General features: G+C 34.9%; 1 protein-coding gene across 3 annotated transcripts in view; it reads right to left on the bottom strand.

Annotated features, from left to right (window-relative positions):
* Positions 1-3,720: 3,720 nt before the first annotated feature.
* The window catches only part of LOC149804395 (uncharacterized), a 136,365-nt gene continuing 118,545 nt past the window's right edge, over positions 3,721-21,540 (bottom strand). For 2 of the 3 annotated variants that reach the window (XM_089939702.1, XM_089939684.1), the window contains exons 3-5: positions 12,939-13,048; positions 6,987-7,093; positions 3,721-6,277 (exon numbers count right to left, since the gene is read on the bottom strand). In XM_089939702.1, coding sequence (XP_089795828.1) covers positions 4,270-5,706 — 1,437 coding nt within the window. In that variant the 5' untranslated portion in view covers positions 5,707-6,277; positions 6,987-7,093; positions 12,939-13,048 and the 3' untranslated portion in view covers positions 3,721-4,269. The remainder of the gene's footprint in view (positions 6,278-6,986; positions 7,094-12,938; positions 13,049-21,540) is intronic. The other variant, XM_089939695.1, reaches the window with a different exon arrangement.

Here is a 21,540-nt window from a genome sequence, read left to right on the forward strand (position 1 = left end):
ATGTGTGACATGGACTGACGAGCTTCACTGCCACAGGAAGAATTAGTGGCCTGGCCCCATCGAACAAGGTTGACTGCACAACGACCTTGTCCTGTCCGAAGGCGGTTCAGTGTGGTCCACAAATGACCTACTCCGCAATCTGGCTGGCTCAACCTGGGGCGCTAGTGCACAGACACTCAAGACATCAGCACTGGCCCTCTGTAATTCGACAGCCGAGTATTGCGTTCCTGTCTGGGCTCGATAATCCCACACTAAGTTAATTGATGTCAGCTCAACACAACAATGCGCATAATCTCTGGAACACTACGTCTTACTCCTTTGATATGGCTGCCGGTACTCAGCAACATTCCTCCTCCACAGCTGCGTCGCCTGCGACACTGAATCAATCAATACAGAGACCCGACGAAGCATGCATTGTCCGGATCACAGCCACGATGAAGGTTATTCTAAAATCGATTCCATCATCGGCAGTTACCTTTATGGTTCACCAGAATCGCGTCGCTTCTGTACATATTATTTTGGTTCTCCTCGAATGTGGCCCCTCGTGATGTGCTGTTGATTGCCCAGTTTGATGTAATGGGTAGTTCGTTTTCCAAAATGAAAATAAGGCTGTTTACGGCTAAGCTGAATGAACGTGGTTTAAACAAACTTTTATAGCGTGAGGAATGTGATTAGTTTTTGAAAAGTTATCTCAATTGTGGGTATGTCCATATGAACCAGAGAGAATCAAATATATAGTATAGCTGTTAACATGTTTTAAAGCAGTAAATGATGCTCCGAACGTTGCAAAAATTACAAAGGCACTTATCTTATTAAAAATGAAAGACTATTATATTAATGAGATGACTATTTTCACATCATATTAACTATATTACAGATTATTAAAATCTAAGATTATTTACTCTCTGTTCATACAGTTGACTCCAATGCAGGATTATATTTCGGAATGTCTCTCTTATGTGTTTTGTTATATAATGTTTTGGCTGGCCGTGAATATTTACACAGATGTCCATGACGCTTTTCTTGACAAACTATTGATGTAGATATTTTGAAATACTTAACATTTAAGTGTATTTATTTTCCTTTCAATGATGCAGAATATAAGCTATATGTTATACTAAATTGTAACTATCATTTTCAGCTTGTTGCTTCATAATCAATGGTTACATGCATTCGCTTGTCAAAAGTTCCTATTATGTTTGCTTTTCCAATTGTTTTCATTTTATATTGGACTTGATGTAGTCTCTTTTACAGACGAATAAATTAGTCAGTCAGTTAGTTGGTCATTCGATGGAGAGATAGATACTGTTAGCTAAGAAAATGTCGTTTTGGTAAAACAATTGTGGCAAAACATACAAATATTCAAGTATATAGAAAGAGAGGCAGATAAATGTTTTGTATATGTGTCTCATCTCTTTTCGAAAAGGCGATTTCCATCAGAAGTGGAAGTTTTTTTTCATTACTAAAGTCCCATGCTTGCAATACAATTTAATTTGGAATAGGTTTGATTTGGGTAAGTGTAATATCATGATTAGGAAAACTTCAAGTCGAATTTAGCCAATGATTAGATATGACACGCAAAGTTTTAAAGATCGTTATTGCATACGATTGAAAATCTTACAGTACTCACCATGTGTATTTAATTATATTGGCATGTTGTTATGCCTGAAAAAAGAAAACATCAAGAACTTCATTCTATGTTTTATTTCTTAAGTGATTACTGAATGGCAAACACCCCAAATAGCACTACCGGTCATAACCAGAGCGATTACTGGTTGCTATCTCCCCGATCTGTATTGTCTGGGTTACGACTGTATACACAAAGAAAGTTTCAAATCGACTTGAGTTGTTACTGGATATGCAATGAAGTTTAAAAACCGGCTTGAGGCTGTAATGCTTCTTTGACAAGGCAGTGGTGGATAGCAGTGAGACAGATTGAATAAAGAATTCGCAGTGAGAAGCGAGAAACGTGATGATATGTGGTTTTCTTCAATTTGTTGTTTGTTTAAGGGGCGGAATGGAGGGGAGGCTGGGGCGATTAAAAAAGCTTAGATGATTTGCTAGTTAATAGTTAATTTCTTAGTTTTATTTGTATGTTTGCTTGTGCGATAAATTCCTGCGAACACACATATGCTGACGCTGGAAAAGGCCATTTAACAGGTGTTGTGTTTTATGTTGATCATTTCCATCCACGATATGAAAAAGTAAATCATTTCCGTCTTTGTTCACAATTTGGGTTATTATGAAATCAAAGTGTCATGCCTGTAGGGATTTTGGAATGCAGTTTATCCGTTTATCATGCACTTAGGATGACAATCGTCCATTTTGTTTTTCAGAGTCATTCTAGAAGACATCAATGTATTATAAGATAAAACGAAGTTTAATTTTTAAAAATGGCTTCAGGACAGAGGGCAATATGTGATTGAAAATCAGCAGCTAACAATTAGTGTTTCTATTGGAGTTTCAACAGTCAATATGGTTTTATGGTTTACTTTAGACATATATCTCAATCCACAATAAAAACTATTGATGACAGTATTGTAGAGTATAAAATGGTCTCTTTCGCAAGTATGCAAAATACAACTGTGGGATGTGGACATAATGATAGTGACGAGAAAAATAAATATTGTGGTGTGTAGTTTTTTCGGATGTGTTGTAAGACAAATTACAAAAACGTCAGGGGCCATAAACTATACTTATTGTTCCCCCCAAAATCATCAGTCATTTATTAGCTATACGTATTGTACCCCCAAGAGCCATCAGTCATTTATTAGCTATACTTATTGTACCACCAAAAGCCATCAATTATTTATTAGCTATATTTATCGTACCCTCAAGAGCCATCAGTCATTTATTAGCTATACGTATTGTACCACCAAAAGCCATCAGTCATTTATTAGCTATATTTATCGTACCCCCAAGAGCCATCAGTCATTTATTAGCTATACGTATTGTACCCCCAAGAGCCATCAGTCATTTATTAGCTATACTTATTGTACCACCAAAAGCCATCAGTCATTTATTAGCTATATTTATCGTACCCTCAAAAGCCATCAGTCATTTATTAGCTATATTTATCGTACCCTCAAGAGCCATCAGTCATTTATTAGCTATACTTTTTGTACCCCCAAAAGCCATCAGTCATTTATTAGCTATACTTATTGTACCCCCAAAAGCCATCAGTCATTTATTGCTAACGTTTATGTATGATTTCTAAAGGCAACAGTTAATAGAGGAATACATGAATATTCCTTTTGCTGTTTTTGATATTAAAGAAGGTTTCCTATTTCAATATTAAGAGAAATATAGGAAACCGAAAACCGTAAATGAACGATTATTGACAGAGTTAGAACAATTATTGAATTTTCATGCTTGTCACAGAGTGCATGTTTCAAATGAATTCGACGAACGTGCAGTGATTAAGATGTTACCGAAGTGTATAAACGATCATTTACGGAGATTCTCTACCGCGAAGGACACATTAATTACGGATAGAAGCATTACTAATTTGGTTACTTCCTATATCTAATACTACTACATTTCTTCTTCTCTATCAGTGTTGCCGTAACTACTACTACTACATTACTACTAATGTGGATATTAATCTATTTTCAGTCTTTACAGACATTTCTGACGTGGAAGTACAATACTGTATTTATCTGAATTTAGCAGTTACAAGAAAACAAAACAAAATGGCCAAATACAAAAGACAATAATCCGAACAGTAGGAAAATATTTAATATATTAATGACAAAAGCACACTGAAATCATAACGATACAAGAAACATCACATCAAAATATTTGCAAGCTCGGATATGCATTATATTTACGAGTTGAACAGTTTCACACCACACCTCTAGTGGGCTTCATTAAAAACAATACATGGTCACTTTAACTAGATATGTGTGGTACGTGCTCCTTTAACGTCTTTTAGGATTTCCTTTAATCCTGGCACTCCTATCCATCCATTCATCCATCGATCCACACATTCATATATTAACAAAATCACTGACTTAACTAACTGCTCCATCATATTAATCTGAATCACGTTAAAATCGTATCCCATACAAATAACAGTGATGTAGATGATAATTAGATGATTGCTCTATACAGGTTTGGCTTAATAATATTAAGGTGTTTTTAAGTGATATTATTATCAACATTTACGTTGTTCTTGGAATGGTATTTTACATTTTGTTTCAGTTACAAGACATTCTTGACAAAGATCATAATCATTTCTCTGGATTCTTCTCTGCTGATAAGGCAGTATTATCTAATCCTGTGCCTGAATTTATGAAGCTGGTCTGCAGGGTTTTTCGTGAAGATTTGTGCTAAGAGATCTTTTACAAATCCCCTAAACTGCTTGTTACAGAAGGAATAAATGATGGGGTTGATAGCACTGCAAAGGAGATATGACCTTAGAAACATATGGTAGGCTATATTACCAGCTGGCGTCATCGTTTTCAGTAGATCAGGATTCGCCTGTCGTATGATGACTATTACGTAAAAAGGAAGGAAGCTGATTATAAAGGCTAAGGTTATTACAAACAACATTAAAGTACTCCTTCCCACTTTTATAGTCATACAATTCGACATCTTTGCTTTCCTAGAATGCATTGTAGAAGATCCTCTAACTAACAAGTATCTCACTTGTTTTATCTTTCTTCTCTTGTTCCTGGGAGACTCACCCTCGGTCTTAGCACCTACCTGCTTGCCAAGGTCCTGCCCATTACTTGGTATGCTTAATACGCTTCCATTAAGTCGTAGAGACGGTAAGTCGTTGTTCTTCAAGCAATAGTGAGGAGATGACGAAGGAGTGATGCTCTTGGAGATGGTAGCTGTTTGAGTCAGACAGCTGCTTGTTCCATAATCGTCCTGAGTCGGCCCAATGACATTTAATTGAATCAGCGGCTTCAGGTTGTTAATATCGGAATTGGTAGATCTGTCCGCCGATTTCTCGCTTATAACTTTCTCGACAGTGCTGCAGTTCTTTTCCTTGAATTTCTTGTGTCGGTAAATTTGCATTCCAATACAGTAGTACAGTAAAGACAACGCAAAGAAGATTAAAACGGTGGTTAATCCCATGATTCCAAAGTAAACTAAAGGAACCAGCGATGAATTGTATTTGTCCTCCAGAAGACATACTTTTCCGACAACATCAGGAGCAATTTTAACAGTTTGTGTTCCGTAGAATACAAGGAATGGGCTTGTTGTTACCAGCGAAGTGATGATGCTAGCGATGCAGATCCATTTGGACGTCGTTTCGCTAAACAGTCTATCATAGGGACGACATATTCGTTTAAAGCGGTCTACGGCAATACCAACTAGAATTAAAGTGGATGACGTATTCATTAAATATGTGGAGAACCGTGACAGTTTACATACAACAGGGTAGTCAAACATAAGGGAGTACGTCATTATAAAGATCTCCATAGGCAGGGTCGTCATGCAGTTAACTAGGTCCAGAACAGCGAGGAACATTATGTATATTCGTGACGTACTTTTCCGCCATTTCCGAAAATAGATATATAAGACAACTATATTGCCTGGTATCCCGAGAACCATCAATAACGTTGTATAAATGATGGCCAATAATTGATACCGGAATAGCTGTTTGTCGTACAAACAGAAGTTATTGCATTCATTATTAGTGTTATTCCATTCCAAACTGATGTTAAACGGATCCGAAGTAGAGTGATTCTCCATGTTGTGTTCTGATTAAAATAATTTATTGGGAGAGCGCATGTACATGCGAAAAAGTTTCTTTCGGTTGCAGGGACACGGAACTTGAAATATAAGAAAATACCTCATCAGTTGAACTTTATCGTATTTTAAGAATTTCTGCGGTTAGATCTCAGTGATAGCCATGCAACTAAACAGGTCATCAAGTCAGTGATAGCCACACAACTAAGCGGGTCATCAAGTCAAGAAAGCCCTCCTTAGCGAAGGTTTCATAAAATAATATTGTCTAACTTCTGTGAGTACATATTGAAACAGATCAGTGAAATAGCAAGCTTCACACGTGAATTTTATGACCGTCAATTTCAGAATTGGAAACACGTTCAACTATCCATCCATTCAGCCTTTCTAATGAGAACGGATTTTTACGTCTAATTGGTATGGCGAACAGATTTCCGACAGTATTCTAAAGTATCCACAAATAAGGCGAGGTCGTATATATTGGAACATTTGTCCTATCTCAAGCTGCTAGTCTGGAAAAAAACAAAGTCTGCAATCTTTCACTTTTTTAAAGTCGAATGTCCACTGTGGCTGTAATCTGAAACATAATCAAATGAAAGAGAATCCTAATAATGCAAAATACTATGGATATGATGGCACATAACTACCTTGCAGCATCGTTCTCCAAACAAAATCATTAGTTTTGGTTTAATTTATGATCAAGTCATGCACTGATTCCACTGGTCTTAAAACATCAATAAATTATGTCCACATTTGATGTCGCAAGTTTGTCACAAAAAGTGCGTGCAATATTTTGCTCGCCGCTAGCAGTCGGTGGCATAAGTATATTCATGACAGAACATAAAATAAATATATATCGAGGCCAAATATATATTTGGTCCGTACCAGGTGCTCCAATCTAACTAAAAAAAAAAAGGAGATATGCAAGATTCGCAAGAAAGTCAAGATTGACAGTAGTTAATAATATTTGTCAGCGAATACCAAAATGTAATTACGAATAAAATTAACAGACCTTAAAAGAACTGACTTTAATGTAAGCATTCATTTTGACGTGATCTTGTAAATTTAGCATGTTCAACATTGAAATAATTAGTGAGAACAAGCTAACATTCACAAAGCGTGATCTTATCAATGTAATGAGTTAAGCAGCGTAAGAACTATTGACAACAGTATACCGTTTATACCAGTTGATCATAGTCAACTATAACAAGTAAAACCTGGGTGCTAATGACAGACACGACTAAGGGTACTATTCTTGGAAAGTGCCAATTAGATACTTAATTTACCTTGAAAAGAAGATGTTGTCCTATGTTGTGGAAGATTGGAATTTATCTGAGCTGTAAAACACTGCATGCGATCCATAAAAATACCCCAGACTGAGTTTCTGTGGAACCTGTCAAAACGAAAACAATAGAAAAAGCCGTTGAATCTCGAATGCCAAATCAATATTAACTATGTTATAAATACATCAATTATTTAATCACTGTTACATTAATTTTAAACTGAACAATCGCATCTGTGACGATCTATGATATGTCTCACATATTGAAAATTGTTCTCACTTTGTATTACAAGGCATTATGGCAGCGAACTGACTTTCATGGCGTGAACGCAAGAAGAGTTATACAGAACGATTACGTCTACGAGAGGTGGATTAAGGTCAGAGCAAAAAACTAAATAATTTATCGGCTGATAAGTTACTTTTGTAGATTTACCAGAAAATTAAGATGTTCATATAATGAAAAAAGTAGCAGAAGCGATATACATATAAATGGCATGTATGACATTGATATCAGGAAGGGATATATCCAGGTCATCAAACCATACTCAAACGTGATCCTTCACTTGACTCAGAACAAATAATACATTTATTACATCTCACTGTTACGCTTTCCACATGTTCTCATCTGTATAGCGTGAATATAATTAAAAAAAGCAAAGTGGAGTTTGTTACTTTAGTGCATCGACATACCAATGTCAATTTCTAGTGTAGATGTGCGATCCTGAAATACTCTGTATCAGTCATGTGAGAATAAATGAATGTATAATGGAAAAAAGTATTCTGATGCGTAACCTATATGATGTTTATGTGTCCAAATTTTAAAACCGTTTGTCAATTATATCAATCTATAACGGTAATGCAATGATTGTCGAATACTTATTGCCCACAAATGTTTACTCTGACAAATTAAAGTTCATGTCCCACAAAGGACATGACATATTAACATTATGTAACATACCCTTGATTAAACGTTCACAGTAATTCAGTTGATGTTTATTCTCTAATAAATACCAGCAATGCGAACTGAATAAATCCCACTATTTGATCTGAGTACAAATTCGAAATAACGCTTGATCTTCTAACTCCTCTTGCCACAGTCTAACTACATTTGTGCATCGCCTAAAGAAACTATTTAATGGTCTGAGGTAAAACTAACTAGCTGTATTTAATTCTGAAAAACACGCCCTTCATCTTTTAGAGCTTTTGTCAATAATAGCAACTGACCATGAATAGAACTGGAAACAAGTTTCAATTGATTGCAATATTTTGTCAGTTAAATGTTCTGCAAAATGTATTATACATTGTTACCGTAATCCATGATACGCCAATATTACTTGTCAGATCTATTTATCTATATATCTCTGTCTGTCTGTCTGTCTGTCTCTCTCTCTCTCTCTCTCTCTCTCTCTCTGTATATATATATATATATATATATATATATATATATATATATATATATATATATATATATATATATATATATATATATATAATGTGTGTGCCCAACGATCTTTTCTATTTCGCTAAGTGGATCTTGGACAATAATGATAAATGGGAGGACATGGACGAAGAAGACATATTTTTTTCAGCAACTGTCACGAATACGTTTGACTTATCACTCACAACATGCCTCGGTAGGAGGGACAGTATATCAACAAACGTTTTGCAGAAAAGCTATCCGAATAACCATCAGGAACTATGAGCGGGTATAAAACCTGAATATAAGAAGAATACAGTTCAATGATTTCATGAGTTACCTGGTTTGTTTTGAATAACTGAAAAAGTTAAATGATATTTCCATCACATTGTCATCGGAAATCTTCCTGCGCATGTAACATGATACCTGACTCAAAATCAGACACGTTTGACTTTCAACATCAAGAATGGCACATCTTCTTACCTCATAGATGTGGCAAGTATTCGGCAAAGGATTTGCGATGGTTGCATTCTTATGAATAGGCAAGACTAATCGATGCAACATGCAAGAAATGGTAGGGAAAATATGACCTGTGCCTCCTTGGTTGATGGTTACACTGGTCAACAGTGAAATCATTACTGACTTGAAAAGGCCCTAATCTGTAGTATTTTGGTGTGCCGAACACGAATATAACCGTGAAAAATTTGTATTGGCTCTCGTTTTGAAGATATTCATATACCTCATTTTCTATGTTTCACTGTGTAAATTTCTCCAGTAGGACTGCAGCAACATCCGGAATAATGATGTAACATTGCATAATACCATCATGCTCACATCATCCACAGTTGATTGCATCATTTTCTGATGCAATGCAATACTAATGCCATGCGGCTGCTGAAGTAAGTTGACGTCAGCAGTGTACTATACATGTGTAGGCCTATTATACTAATGCCAGGCGGCTGCTGAAGCTGACGTAAGCAGTGTACTATATAAAGCCCAATCAGATAGGTTCAGCATTTAAAATATTTTAGACGTTGTGCGAGACAGTTCAAGCTACTGTTACATAAAACTTATTATTTTATCCATTTACGTACAATAAAGAACAGCAATGCCTCGAAAGTGTGTTAATACCGCGGACAATTTTTGTTATATTTGTGGGGAAGTGACATTTGCCAACCAGAAGAAAAGTATCAATTCTCAAGTGAAGAAGGCATATCATCTTTACTTCGGATGCAAGGTTGGTGACCAAGACAAGCCTTGGGCTCCGCATATATGCTGTGCTACATGTACAACACAGCTTTCACAGTGGTTGAATTGCAAAAGGTCATCAATGCCGTTTGCAGTCCCAATGGTGTGGAGAGAGCCAAGCAACCACCTAAATGACTGTTACTTCTGCTTGGTTCCTCCTCTTTCCGGCGGAATAACGAAGCGAAAGAAGTCGAGAATAGTCTACCCAAACATTCCGTCTGCATTGAGACCAGTTCCACATGGTGAGGGACTTCCTATTCCAGAACCTCCAGCAGAATATTCTCTTGATTCATCTGACGAAGACAAAGGTGAGTCGACCTGTTCTTCTCCTGGTCCATCAGCATGCAGTGATCCAGATTTTCACTGTGGTGCATCATCAACCCCACACAGAATAACACAGGAAGAACTAAATGACCTGATTCGTGATTTGGACTTATCAAAGAACAAGGCAGAATTGCTAGGATCAAGACTCCAACAATGGAATCTTCTAGAAGAAGATGTCACAATTACTGCATATCGAAAGCGCCACCAGCAATTGGAGCCTTTCTTCAGAAAGGAAAGTAATCTGATATTCTGTTCCGATATTGAGGGCCTCATGAATGCTTTAAAAATCACTCATGACCCACAAGAATGGAGACTATTTGTGGACTCTTCGAAACTGAGTCTCAAGGCTGTGCTTTTGCACAATGGAAACATTCTTCCATCTATTCCAGTAGCGTATGCTGTCCACATGAAAGAGACATACGATAACTTAAGGCAGCTACTGAATTCCATTGAGTATAACAAGTACAGCTGGCACCTCTGTGGTGATTTGAAGGTAGTTGCCCTTTTAATGGGACTGCAGCAAGGATATACAAAATACATGTGTTTCTTATGCGAGTGGGATAGCCGAGCAAGGGAAATGCACTACATGAGGAAGGAATGGACTCACAGGCAGAATGTAGCCATTGGAGAGAAGAATATCCAACACCCAGCTCTGGTTGAGGCTCAGAAAATCTTGCTACCACCCCTTCACATCAAACTAGGTTTGATGAAGAACTTCGTGAAAGCCATTGACCGGACTTTGCCAGCATTCCGATACCTGCATGAAAAATTCCCTCGACTCAGCGAAGCAAAGATTAAAGAGGGAGTTTTTGTGGGTCCTCAGATTCGAGAGCTTTTCAAAGACGACCGGTTCAACAACTTGCTGGAAGGTGACGCGAAACAAGCATGGAATGCTTTTCGCCTAGTTTCTACAAACTTCCTCGGAAATGTTAGGGCAGAAAACTATAAGGAACTAGTAGAAGACATGTTGATGAAGTATAAGAAACTTGGCTGCAATATGTCTCTAAAGATTCACTTCCTTCATTCCCATTTGGATTTCTTTCCTAGCAACTGTGATATTGTTAGTGATGAACACGGCGAACGTTTTCATCAAGATATCGCAACAATGGAACAAAGATACCAGGGAAAATGGTCCACTACAATGCTGGCTGACTACTGCTGGACACTCCTCCCGAACAGCTGTACAAGAGACAGGCGAAGAAATCTAAGATGTAGTCAATGACTTGATTTTTTATAGGTAGGCTATTACAGTTGACCTTTTACTATTGGAATGCATTTCGTTATGTAAACATTAATTTCTTGCAGATTACAAAAAAACTAGAGCCAATTTTGCAATTTGACTGTCATATTCGTGTTCAGCACATAAAAATTGATAAGAATTGACTAATTTTATTTCAGTAACATGACTTTTGTAAAAATTTGTTGTCCAGTGTTATTAGTTGTGAAATCTCATAGATAGTGTATGAATTTCATGCATGCCTATGGCAAGGAAGTGAATCATGTTACCCTAACCGAAAAATGAAAATATCCAGATGCTGGATATACTACTAAAGATCTGCACGAAGGAACTTACCAAAGATGCCACAACATATAAGAGCAAAAGTACATTGTAAAAGAAACATGGGAGCACAAATACGAATACAAGTATTCAATGAAAACTGACAAAGAATTTGAGCGCGTAGTCGAAACTACTACCTAATGGAAATCAAATGGTTGGATTCTCAAGGCAGCGTGTTTAGAGGATATACCAATGCCAGTCGCCTATTGCACGATGCCGACGAATCAAAATACCTGGAATGACTCGCTCCCAAAGATTTTCCATAACCCCTGAGTAAATACGCCATGTTTCATCGGTCTAACAAGTTTCAGGAGGTTTTTGAGAAAGTAAAGGCCATGCCTAAGACTACACAATATCTTTCACCTTCGGATTTTAACCAATCATTGAAAATTTAAGTTTGATGCAAGGGATGTAGGCATTGGTGGAGTATGGATTCAAGAAGACAAAACTGGTGTGGATCTGCCAGTGCGCCATTTCTGTAGACAATTAAACAAGCACCAGAGAAAATTTTCAACAACCAAGAATCAGTGGTAGGCTTTAATATTGGCTTTGGAGTTATTTGAAGTGTATTCTAATTTACTCCTTCTCCGAATGTTGTATTCATTGATCACATCCCCTTTACTTTCATTAACAAAATGAAAAACACAAATTAGAGATTGTTATGATGGAGTTTGATGTTGCAGGAATAACAGATTAACTTTAGGAAAATCAAGGGAAAAGATAATCTGATTACAGATGCAATTTCATGGATATAGAAGTATTTTTTCTTTATTAGTGGAGGTGGTATAAATATCTACAGTGTGTGCTTCATTTTAGTCCGTGATGGTTTGCAATGATCATGTGTAAACGACATATTACATAGCTAACTGCAGACAATATTTCGAGAAAATGATAATATAACTAGGTTGTTTACGTTGATTAGGGTTCTAGATAATAAACCTGTTTACAGTTTAAGTTATTTTCCATTAGTGTGATTAGTTTTTGCAATATATGTTACGTGAAAATGTATTGCGATATAGACTCGTAATAGAGTCGTGGAGATGTGTTTCAGAAAAGAAGTGAAAAATTATTCATATTACTTTTGCTATTACTGTTCTAACTTCATTTTCAGTCTGCAGAAGTATTTAATGTTTTGTTTAGAATTTGAGAGGAATCTTTCATTTAAATTATTAATTGAATTACAAAGTGCCCAGATGACTCCTTGTACTAAACTTTTTTTTATTTGAGTCACTTCATTCAGAAACATTCTAGACCATGTCATTTATATACAGCAAGACTGTTGGCACATCAGCACATTCAAGTATATTGGTACATTGTATTCTTTAAAACATGTGATAGAACCTTTAAGATTATAAAAATGTGGATTTCGCTTCTTTCTGATACTAATTTAAGACCTCTACCACTCTCACCTGAAGAAGAGGAAACATTATTTAAGTCGGAACAGATGGGTCCATCCACATCCGTAGTCATATAGTTTCCACTTTATTAATAATACAGCCAGGTGCTTGAGATCAGGGGTCTATATGGAATGGAAAATAGCAGACATAATATTGCATGGGACCATGACAGGTGAAAAAATCCTAAATCATCAATAAGCTTGATTATAATACAATGAGCGGATCGTCTAAAGATAATTTCAGAAGCTAAATTAAAATATTAGCTTCAAATTCCATTCCAGGCGATAAAATTCTTTATTCTTGTTTATTTAAAAGGCTTTAAACACCTCCTGATAAAAAAAGACCCATCAAATATCTTTTCTCGAACCCCACTGCATAACGCAAGTGTTACGTATATCTAATTTGCTTTGTTTGTTAGCTAGTGTTATTTTAATTTTTTAAAAGTTCATTGCATTGTATGTTGGACTAAACTTTGTCCAAAATTAAGCTCATTTCTTCTTGACTTGAATTGACTTTATTCTGTATAAACAACTAATGACATAGGTAAATTACTCTCTATGTGAATGAGTTTAAAGTCAGAATTATTATTAATAGAATTAAATATGCCTACATGGGTATAGGTATAGGTTTTGGGATTTCCTAGTGTATATTTCATATTCCAGGTTATGGTTTTTATTTTGTAAACATCAGGATCATTCTAGAGGTTGTTTTCCATTAGGTAATAGCTTTTTCTTAAAAAATGTTAATTGTGACCTGAGGTCAAATAGACAACATAATGTTGTAACTGAGACTTTTTCAGTCGTGCTTTAAGATCTAGCACTTTCAAATTGTATTAGATGTTGTGTCCAGTATTTCATTTTTGGGCTGGAAATTTTCTTTCTTAAAATTATTGAATTCAAGTGATTTTTTTATCTGGAAATACAAACGTGCTCTGATAAAATTCATGGAAGGAAACATTCACTGAAATTATAGTGAATTCAAACCTGGAATTATATTACTGTGATTCAGCAAAAGACTATTGACACATCAACACTTTATAAGTTACCACAGACATATCATCGCCTTCAGTTTTTTTGATTTATTATGGACTTTTACTGAATTTTGTTGATAACTTTGAATTATTAGAAATGGTTTTCTTGGAAGTTTTGGGGAATTAATTCGCAATACCTTAAGTTCTTTTTTTTCTTCTCATTTTTACTTTGTATTCTAGTGAAATAAATTATTATTTGGATTTTACAAAGCTTATTGCCGTTCACTCTTTCCTGTTACTTTTTAAGATCATAGAACCATAACAGCAAGGTTTAATTCGAGCATATTGATGGCATTATGTAACTTCAGTGCTTCTTGGTCCTGCATGTGCCCACAATTTGAGTGTCTGATTTAAACATTAAAGTATTCTTGTGATCGAATTTTCTAATAACACGGGCAGATACATCGTAATAAGAGAAGCAGTTTCCCGTAAATTTTCTTTTGTTGAGAAGTGGTGTTGGGGTTTGTACCTACTCGACTAAACCAGATTTACGTTTTGCTGATCAACAAGATACTTGATTATATTTTTATATTACCCAAATATACCTTTCGTTAGTGGTACTTGTTACAGATTACCAGACCAGAAGCATTTTCTTTGACAAGTATTTAGGATCTTTACTAATTTTAGATCATACTGTTAACTTCTAATTATTATGACTTCATTGTTTTTGTTGTTAATAAAAAATTTGCAATATTATAAACATACATCACGATCCTAAAACATTGGATAAGTCAAATTATCAAGAATTCTGCAAACGTTATCAAATCGAATTCAACATTATTAAATCATATGCTGTGTGACAGCTAGAAACAACATGTCAGTGTGGTGCAATAATTGTAGGTAATAGTGATCATTGTCTTACATTCTTGCAACAAAAATGTTACAGTACTGACCAGGACACACAGAGTAGAGTAAGTCAGATGTATGAAGAATTACAATATAGTAGATTTTACAACAAAAGTGTTTAGAACAAATCAAAGCTTTAAGTAAAAAGTGCATTGGAGCCATACTCTCAATTCAAGTTCGCACCATATTAGAAACTAGCATGGTGTGATATAAGTAACAGGAAGAATAGAGAAAACACAAAGAAACAGAAAATCATAAAGAGAGGTATCGAAAGAGAACATAGATTATCTAAACATCACATGATCGATGAGTAACTAAAAGAAGACAAGATGGTTGTCACATATAATATTAATAGCACTCTAGGTAGGATTATGTTAATAATGCACGTATCAATGCGTATTTAAAAGTTTTTGATTTGATTGCTCAAACGAAATAATTTATTTTAAAACAATGAACAGAACCTCGGACAACTACTGAACATTTTGGAAATATAAGTTAGACAAGTTATAGAATATCCGTTGAAGAAACAACAGTAATGCTGATGTGTATAGAACATTCTGCAATGTTAGAAATAAGTTGCAGTGAGATGTTACAGTGGATAAAGCTACTGAGTTCTTTTGCAACAAAGCTGAATACAAAGAAATCAGTCTAAGCAACGCTTAGCTACAGTTCAAGTACCTTGGCTATAGTTGGGAGCCAAAACATAGCGCTAATGTTATCCACAGGTTAAGGCCGTTGGTTATGTAATCCTAATACTGTAAACAGTACAAGTCCCTTGACTATATCTGGAAGCCAATATCAAATTCTAATATTGTAAACAGTTCAAGTCCATTGGCAATAGTAAAAGCCAAAATACAGTACTAATGTTGTCAACAGTGCAAGCCCGTTGACTAGATAATACGAATGTTTGTAAACAGTACAAGTCCCATGGCCTTAACTGGAAGCCATAAGAAAATGCTAATGTTGTAAAAAGTACAAGTCCCTTGGCTATATAATGCGAATGTTGTAAACAGTACAAGTCCCTTGGCTATATAATGCGAATGTTGTAAACAGTGCAAGTCCCTTGGCTATATAATGCGAATGTTGTAAACAGTACAAGTCCCTTGGCTATATAATGCGAATGTTGTAAACATTACAAGTCTCTAGCTATAGCAGGGAGCCAAAAGATAATGTTTATTTACTGATTATTCGTGACAGTAATTGTCATATTCCCTGTGACGTTGTAAATCATTTTTATACCTTCTTCACTAAAGACTCATCTAGTCTTATGCATATTAGAAACAAGACACACCGTCTTCAACCTGTATGCTTACAAAGGTTTTATATGCAAATATCTTTAAACTCAAGCCATGTAAAAGTACAGATTTTAGCAATATTCTAGAAGTTCTGTACAAGATGGTGCCTCCACAAAAATGATAGCAACATATACAGGAAGATAAACGTTTGTATGATTTCAAATAAACAGTCTTATATTTTATATCGGAAAATATGAACACATGAACATGAATTGGTTGGTGTTCAATAAAATATCATGCCATGAGTGATTTGCTTGATGGTAAAATGTCTGAGCTTTTCTTTCTCGTTATCATGAACAAATTACATTATCGGATAATGTTATCTTGTTACTTACTTATCCGATCTCAAATATTGCAATCGCTTTTGCAAATGTTAGACGACTGGAAGTCTCTCAAAATGGTATTTTTGTTTTGAGCATTATTTTCACATGTTGAACATATCTATTAACCCTGATGCGAATCAGTATAACGCTAACATTGAAACTTGATTCTTTAAATTATCCAGAGTATAAGCTTTGTGCCCACCTTTTTAAAAAAAAATAACATGCTTTCTTTGTAGTCATGTGTGGTTCCTTTTTTTCGATATATATATATATATATATATATATATATATATATATATATATATATATATATAGGTTTGTCCAAGCTTCCTTGGCACTAAATATCTAGGACTGTTTTGTTGTATCGTTAAACGACATACATACATACATACATACATACATACATACATACATACATACATACATTATCTATTCTCTACTTTGATTGGCCATAAAACTGAAATATTATAAAAGCCAAAATAACACTTATTATTTTAAAACAATTTTTGGTAATAGTAATTTTTAATTGTCACATTTGTGAATTTTGTTTCTTTTGGCTTTAATTTTTAAATGCATTTTTTGTCCTTCAAAAGGAGCGCCTACAGCAGCGATTACCCACCAACAACAATAGTAACCACGTGCGTACTGAAGCGAATTAGTGCAGTGCCTTCGGCCAGCTAAACATTCCTGTGTATAATAAAAATGACATTAACCTTCTCATCATGCCTTTTCACTCCTTAATGTAATGGCAACACATGGGTGGCAATTCGTCAGAACTGCATCTTTATAATCGATCATGCAACAGAATTAACAACAACTTATCTTAACACATCCTGGACTAAATAATGGAGGAATATATCCGATAATAATTTAAATACGAAGTTAGCACATAATCATTTGGAAACTGAACACAGTAAGAAAATTGAGTTGCATAACCAGTTAGGGGACGAAAGCTCAATTATACATGTTGAAAATGTAATAAATGTATATCTGCACGAAAGGTCAATATTTCCTATAAAATCAGAATATTCCCGAAGGCTTGAGAAATTATGAAATTAAAATTTAAATAATTATGATAATTTTACCTGATCTCAGTAAATTTGAAGACAACGGGTGCCCAAAATAATATTCAAATTGTTCTACCAGTTCAATTGCGCGATAAGGATCCATTTGCCTTTCAGGTTTAAAGATCATGTATGTCTCTTTGTTTTTCCCGTAAGTATTTCGCTTAATCATAGAATCGCCTTTTTAAAGAGGACCAGCATCAGGAAAGTTATAAAGTACCTTTCCATGACACGACATTTTTGTCATGATTTGAATTCATCTCCAAACTTTCACATTCATTCACGTCTTAAATAAATTTTGGCAATCGTGGAAAAGGACATAGGTTGTAGCAAAAACCCTGAACGGGAAAATATACGTGACCGATTCTGTTTAAATGATGACCCAATTAGACAGGACTGGCGCTATATAAATAAATGTATATGTAAATATATTATCAACCATAAACCAATCATAAAATATGAAAAGCGAAGATAAACTACTTAAACAAGGTTGTTGGCAAATGTGCTTCCCCACCATTGTCCTGACAAATTGAATTATAATACTTGAGGACCTGTGAGTCTTGAGACTCTTGAATCAGATAAAATAGCATTTAAAATTACAGACAATTATGCACTGATAAAATGACATTTATGCACTGATAAAATGCATCGTTCTTTTCTTCAATAGGTAGGTTCGATGACAATTACATGATTTTGGCTAACCAGTATCTTCGGTTATCAGACATAAAGAAAGTTTACTTAGAAGTTTTGAAAAAAGTAAAATACATTAAGTAACAGCACATGGAAAGCGCACTGACATGGTAGATGAAGTGTAATACATGCAAAATAATATCGCCTCAACTAATTATAGATACTGGGAGTTAGCTTCTGGGATACTCTGAAGTTCCTTATTAAAGTGTTGTATTGTATGTCTTCGTTTCAAAGAGGTTTTATGATATGTCTTTTGCGAACTAAACAACACTAATAACTATTTCAGTCTCTTATTCATTGCTGGAAATCTCAAGAAATCGCAAGACCGTGTCATGCTTAAAGTATTTGAACTTTCAAATACATGGCATCAAAATTGACATTTTTAAGAGTAGCGCAGGTCATATACAGCGTATAATGTTGTGTAAAAATACTTGCGGTAAAGGATGCTTTCAGGTAAAGCAAGGACTTGTTTTGCTAAAATAACTAGCAATTAAGTGTATCAGTGGCAGTGCTTATTTAAGGCACGCTGCAAGTTTTCGGGAATTGAAGTTGGTGAGCAAACAATGAACAGGTAACGCAACGACGCGCTTTCAAATTTTTGCTTGCAAGCTTGCCAGTTAACTCTAGTGTGGACAAGAAATGTTACCTTATACACACAGATGGAAAAATCGCTCAAGTATTATGACCTGATTTCATTCTGATCTATAATTTTAGCCTTTGTGGTAATTTCCAACTTTCATTTGATTGTCTACTGAATACCCAATGACATGAGATGCTAATAATCACAGTATGCCTCCATGCATTTTGACGGTAAAGTCGATTAGCATAGAGAAACCGAATCGTTGAAACCTTTTGAATACCAATAACGTTATAGCAAGTTAAACTGCAAAACAATAGATATTTAATAATTATGTTATTTAAGATACAAATGAAACTCTTCTAAATTAATGATGTTTATCGATTTTTATCTTATATTTTTTTAAATCGTTCAACACGGGTTGGTGTTGGAAATTGTAGAATAAATATTGTGTTCATCAATTTCATATTCAGTGAGATATGAGAGCAGTCTTGTTCCACGAAGAAATTTCAACAGACTATTCATTTCTATACAGCAAACATTGCTTCAAAAGATAATCATGGGGAAATGTTGCGCTAATAGAACACATGAATCTTCGTCACAAATTGAACCCGCAGTATCTGCTATAATAGGTACGTGTATGTGCATGATAAAATATGTGTATTTCTGTTTGGATCAAATTTATATGTTTAATATATATCGGCATTTCAGCTTCCTAACAAAGTTACGTTATTAGCTACAGAACCTAATCATAAGTGAAGTGTATACCCTTCTAATCAGAGAAGCACAATTCTTTACATCCAATCATTATCTCTCTCATTCTCTGTCTCTCTGTCTCTCTGTCTCTGTCTCTCTCTCTCTCTCTCTCTCTCTCGCTTTGCGAGCACCTGAATAAGAGCTGAAACGATTTTCTATTCCCAAAGTTCTCGAGTACGAGATGAGACTGCTTCGTGAGAGAGGAAACGAGACTCATTAAATCAAAGAATACGTATCCTCACAATGCCAGTTTTAACTAGACAGTAAATGAAAAGTGTGAGTGAGAAAGAATTTTGCCACGAAATATGAGAAAAATATTGGAAAAACATGTTTCAATTCCACGAACAACGGGACAGACACTGATACTTTCGGTGAATAAAAGAATTCAGAAGCCTCATAATCAATGATATCAGCTAGCAATATTAAACAATGTTTTAGACGCAAACAGTTTCTGATTTTATCAGTGACTGTTTTATTTTTGCAGCAGAATATTAAACAGTTTCATGTCAATTTGTACATTAGACTATTCATCATGGATTACATGGGTTTACTTCACGTCATTCTGTTAATAAATTAAACCCCTGTTTAATGCAACTTTATACCGGACAAATAATAAAAATACATTATGTCATTTTAAATTTAGTGATCAGTTAATAGTAGACATTATCAGTGAAATATACATAGGAAAGATGAAAAATTTGCATGTATTCTTTAATATTTTCTTAACACATGGTTTCCATGAAAATCAGCAAGTGTACGAAACAGACTGGGGAGGGGCAGAACACGGCATTTATTCCATATAATTTTAAGTCTTGTCTGCATATGTCTTATTTTAAATTGGAGGTCTGTTCTGCCAAGTTAATCGGTATTAGAATAGAAATATACAATTATTGATAAACTGGGCAAAATATGTTTTCAAAAAGACATTTGAATCATGTAAACTGTATAATGAATGATATTTGTACCAATCGAATCTTTAATAATTGAAATCACCCAACAAACATGCATAATGTGATATCCAGTTAACTCAACATATTGCCATGGAAACCAGAAGCTGAACGAAAACAAGATCAGTCTAAACAAGAGCTATGCATTGGAATATACGCCTCAAAATACGATTGGCTAGCTATTTTAAGGCACAGCAACACAAGTAATTTACTTCTTTCTGGGTCTATCGGATTAAAGGATACATAGTCGACTCAGGCAACTCCATCAGTATGTTAGGGCACGCTAAACATTACAAATGATGTTAACATTACAAATTTTGGGATATGATTACTCTACTGACCAATTTTTTAAGCGAACACCAGCAGCCTCTTTGGGGTACAAAATGTGACGGTTGTAGGCTGTGGTAACATTACCCTATTAGAATTTTTACATATTGAAGCCATTGACTTTTGTTCGCATAAATAATAAATTTGACATAATGAAGATTTAAAAATGCCTGGTGAATGTATATAAGATTGGGTGTTTGTACACAAATTAATTTTGTTTTCAAGTACACATCCTTTATACATTTTGTTTGCAATGTTTGTATTAAAGTAATATACAGAAGTCTCTTGTAATTAATGTGAGCCATTGTGTAAGTCTTTGCGGCTGATTCAACTCCCACTTTTTAAAAAGGTTATTTCATTCTTGAAAAAGAATTAAAACTTGCCAGTGGGGCACTAAAATAATTTTATCGTAGTTTAGAAAATTCAGTAAAAAGCTATGTCATATCTACATCTTTATTAATAACTTTTTAATGGAATTGTGTATAATTAGACTTTAGTATTAAGTACATTTAGTACTGGCATATGTATTCTGATTTTGATAGTATGTTGCTTTTCAGTTTGTGGATACGTTGATCCATTATTGGCCAACATACGATGGAACAAATATTATTACTATTAGTTGATCTTTCAGTGAATTGGAGTGAATGAAGAAATAGAGGACTAAATGGATTCACAGAAAACATGAGAAGATAGTGAAGGCTCGGCTTAGGTCTGTTTTGTTCACTCTGCAGGATCGAACCGAGAATCATTCATATGCTA

Source organism: Sinohyriopsis cumingii, chromosome 2, assembly GCF_028554795.1.
Source record: "Sinohyriopsis cumingii isolate HCF-2022 chromosome 2, ASM2855479v2, whole genome shotgun sequence".
Lineage (NCBI taxonomy): Eukaryota > Metazoa > Mollusca > Bivalvia > Unionida > Unionidae > Sinohyriopsis > Sinohyriopsis cumingii.